We start from the raw sequence: 3972 nt of genomic DNA, 5'->3' as shown, positions 1-3972 counted from the left end.
TTGAAGGCAGTTGGGCCAGAACGAGGAGGAACAGAGCTAAATCAAAGTTACTGGCACTCCCAGGGACTCGCCTCCTGCCCTTGTCAGCAAGAACGCCCAAACCCCCGTGGGACATGGCAGAAGCGTTCAGCCCAGGTCCTGAGCCAGGGCTTCTGGAGTAGCCAGCCACTCGCCAGGGAGGGGAGTTTGAGAAAGGCTTTCAAATCAGGGGGCAGCAAGGAGAAATGGGAGAGAAGCCCACAGCAGACTGGGAAGGACCTCGCAGATCTTTCCCACGCTAACAGCGACTGGGACTGTGGTATGCCCGGCGGCCTCTGGCCCTCCGGCTCCTCGGCACTGGCTCTGGGAACGCTGCAGTACTTTGCTGGGGACACAGATGGGAAGCCCTGATCTTGTGCTTTGAAGTCACTGCCCCAAGAAACATCTGCTGAGGGCTCTTGGCCTTCGTTCCCCAGCGAGCAAGCACATCTGGCTCACACACCAGGGCTGTCTGCAGCAGGCTGATGGCTCGCTTCTTCTCCTCCACTTCCAGCTTCAGCCTCATGATGGAGCTCGTGACCTCCGTGGCAACAGCCGAGGCCTGCTCCAAATGAGCCAGCTCCTCCTCCGAGAGAAGACCCTGCCACAGCGAAAAAACCAAACAAACGATTAAAAGGTGGTGAGGACCTCCTGGAACCAGGACAAGGAGACAGGAGACCCTTTCCACCAGGGTCTCGCACCGCCTCTCCAATACAGATGGGGTCTCGCTTCAGCGCTCACCTCCCGCTGCGTGGCCGAGGCGGCCGACCTGGGCCTCTCCTGTTCAGACTTCTCCATCTCATCCAGGAAACTGATGATGCTTTGGAGCTTGGCCTCCGAGAGCAGCGCCCCATCCTCAGGGACCCCCGGGGAGTGGTTCAGCTTCCCAAACTTCTCCAAGTTATCAGCGGTCAGGGAATTGGAGCCGGGCTCCTGCTGGGCAGACACAGCTGTGAATGAGCACCCAGGGGAAGGCTTGGGAGAAGAGATGGTGGCTCTTCTCCATCACTGGGGACCAGTTCTCCCACTGCACCCCAGTAACCAGCCTTATCCTCTGTGCTAAGCCCACTCCCATCACAGCCTCAGCATGGTTTTGCTCCTCCTCGCAGGTGCCCAAGCCCCCGGCTGCACCAAACTCCTCCGCTGCCTTCTCCGGCAGCGAACCAGCTATGCTTCTCACCCTCCACCACCCAGCAAGCGCTGGGAGAAGGCAGCCCATAGAGCAACCTGCTCTCACCAGGCAGCCACCACTGTCTGGGGTGGATGCAACCAGTCTCAGCCCTCTGCCTACCCCATCTATCCAGGCATATCTGTCCTTCTTGAAGACCTTTGGCGGGGGCAGCAGCTCTGGCTCTTCCTCCAACAGCCTGAGCGTGTCCAGCAGCTCATTGAGCGTGACCTTGGACTGAGCCCTGCTGACAGCAGTCACCACCGTCTCCAGATCCTCGCCGCCCGTCTCTCTGGAGCTCACATCCTAGGGGAGAAGACAACACACCTTGCAGTAGAAGAGTTTGCTGGATCTCCCCAGAAGATCAATGAAGGCTCCAAAGCCACCCTGGCAGAACAGCTGGTGCCAGGAGCCCCAGGAAGCAAAGCCAGACCCACCTGCAGCTTGTCCTCTGCCCCAGGGTCCCGCGAGGGCGCGGAGCCGAGGTCTGAGAGGCCGCTTTCTTCTGGCTCTGCAGCTACTGAGTGGAAACTGGCCTCTGGAGGAACCAGACTGTTCTCAGGAACTTGCAACAACCAGCCCCTTTGACACAGCTCCCCAGATCGAGAACCACCCCTCCATCCTCCTCCTCCCCGCTCACATCACACGCTGCTCCAAAAGCAGCGGAGACCTGCGGAAGGGACTCACCAGCATTATTGGCTTTGGTGACGCTGCTGGCTGGGCTGACGTTCCTTGCAGAAGCAGGTTTGGCAGGCTTCTTCTTTGCTACCCTTCTACTCTCCTTCACCAGCGCAAGCTCTTCTTCTGCCAAGCGCTTTGCGTCCGAAGCCTTTTGGGCCCTTTTCTGGTGCAGTTCCTGTAGGGACAGACAAGCCATCAGTCTCGGGCCCAGCACAGGGTGTTCTTTGACACATAGCTGCACTGCTTTAAGTGCTGGCAAGGACCCGGGAGACAATGGCAACCCACACGCTTGCTGCTGAAGGGTTAACAAGGACAACTCTAGAGAAAGGGAAAGCACAGGAACAACAGCTCTACACTTCCCTGCTCTGAGCAGAGCAGAGGTGGTGGCCAGGGTCTCGCCAGCTCCTCAGGTGAACAAGGGCTGCTCACACACCCCTCCAAATCCCGAGGGCCGAGCACCGCACAGTGCAGGACACTGCAGTGCCTTAGCTGAGTTTTGGGAAGTTACTTAAGGCACAAGCACGCATTTGCAAGGCTGTTGCAGCATTTTGCCACCCTCCAGCTGCTCACTGTGTGTCTCCCTCGACCCCCCCGATGAAATATGATTCCATTTAGGGCAAAGAGAAATTGTTGGGTGGTTTTGTTTTTTTTTAAATCTTCAGCTATACTGCAAGCCAACGTGCAATTCCTCACAGTCTGTGCCAGCCCCTCATCTGTGCCCCAGGAGCAGCAGCCCTTTCCTGCCACAGAGGTGAAGATGGCGAGGTGCTTCCTGCCAGCGGGCACAGCGTGGTGCTCAGCCCACCCTGGAGGGACCCCACTCCTGAGAAGGGTCCCCTTCCCAGGGCACTCTCATCCTCGGCCACCTGAGGAGCTGCAGATACAGTCTCCCTGTTTCAACGTGGTCACCCTTTCCCCGAGAACTAGATTGAAACCAGCACTGTCTTCACAAGCTCCGAATGAGCTGCCAAGGCTTGGCAGAAGCACAACGGGAATCTGCTCTATGGCACCTCCGCCTCCGCAGGGAGCACTCCATTTCCAAGGCTGGCCCTCATTCTGCTTCGTGCAAAGCCCCGAGAGACGCAGAGGGGAGGCCCTCTCGCTGCCTTGCAAGATGATGCCGACAAACTGGTCTCACGCAGGCCGCAACGCCCTTGCCTTGTCCCTACCTGGATGGCAGCGCGTCGGGCCAGGCGCGCCTTCTCCTCTCGGATCCTCCGGCGTTCCTCATCCTTCCTCTCCTGCAAATCCAGGATATTCCCTTCCTCCATCCGCTGCTGCCTTTCCTTCCAGAGAGGGTCCAGAATGTTACTGAGAGCTCTCCAGCCCCCACCACCCACAGCAAAGGGAAGGGGCACACGGCACCTGAGGTCACCCCATATCCAGGCTTTCCATCCCCCCAGTCCTCCCCTCTGTGCAGGCAAAGAGCTCTCAGAAAAGCTCTACTTTAGAGCAGCTTATTTTCTTTAGATATTAAATGTAATTATTAGTCATCTGAGTCTGAAACCACCAAGGAGACAGGGCTTAAAAATAGACTCTCACATGCAAGAGCTACGGTACTCTTCGTTATTGGAATAAATAATTAAACACAAAGAAACACAAATAGCTGCAGATGACTCGTCACTCTCTAATGAGCCAACTCGTTACTGATTTGCTATGATGAGCCGCGGCAGGGTATCCCTCCTCTGGCCTCGAGCATGTCCGAGACAATAAGAATTTTTTTTTGTGCGGCTACGCCCAAGCGTCTGCCTGCTCACAGCCGAAGGGAGCTGGCGGACCGGAGCTGCGCAGCACCGGGCCCGGGGGCTCCCAGCCTGAACTGCCCCCGGAATCAAACGCGCGCTTCCCCCCACGTCTCTGTGGGGACAGAGCCCTTCTCAGATCTCTGGACTGCAAGGGGCTGGCTAGATGGAAAGCCAAAGCCCCCTCGTCTCCGAGAGCTCCGGTCTCAGTTGCAGGGTCTGGTGACTAAAGGGACGTGGATTTCCCCGCCAGTGAGGCGAGCGGGACACGGGTGTCAGAAGGGTCTGTGCCACGAGGCCGCGACAGGACTGACCTCCCTTTGGGAAGCCAGCAAGCGCCCCAGAGCCGCAGCTCCCGGCCCG

The 3972-nt window shown here is 58.0% G+C and overlaps 1 protein-coding gene across 1 annotated transcript in view; it reads right to left on the bottom strand.

The window, feature by feature from the left end:
• Positions 1-3972, bottom strand: part of CEP131 (centrosomal protein 131kDa) — a gene marked incomplete at its 3' end in the record, with an annotated part of 14165 nt that overhangs the window by 6153 nt on the left and 4040 nt on the right. The window contains 7 exon segments of the mRNA XM_010290529.1: positions 482-619; positions 760-951; positions 1310-1492; positions 1624-1773; positions 1776-2042; positions 3037-3153; positions 3924-3961. Of these exon segments, the coding sequence (XP_010288831.1) occupies positions 482-619; positions 760-951; positions 1310-1492; positions 1624-1773; positions 1776-2042; positions 3037-3153; positions 3924-3961 (1085 nt within the window).

This window comes from Phaethon lepturus, unplaced genomic scaffold (assembly GCF_000687285.1).
Source record: "Phaethon lepturus isolate BGI_N335 unplaced genomic scaffold, ASM68728v1 scaffold32137, whole genome shotgun sequence".
NCBI classification, from domain to species: domain Eukaryota; kingdom Metazoa; phylum Chordata; class Aves; order Phaethontiformes; family Phaethontidae; genus Phaethon; species Phaethon lepturus.
Note: the sequence above shows the minus strand (reverse complement) of the source record. Positions and strands in the feature narration are given on the sequence as shown.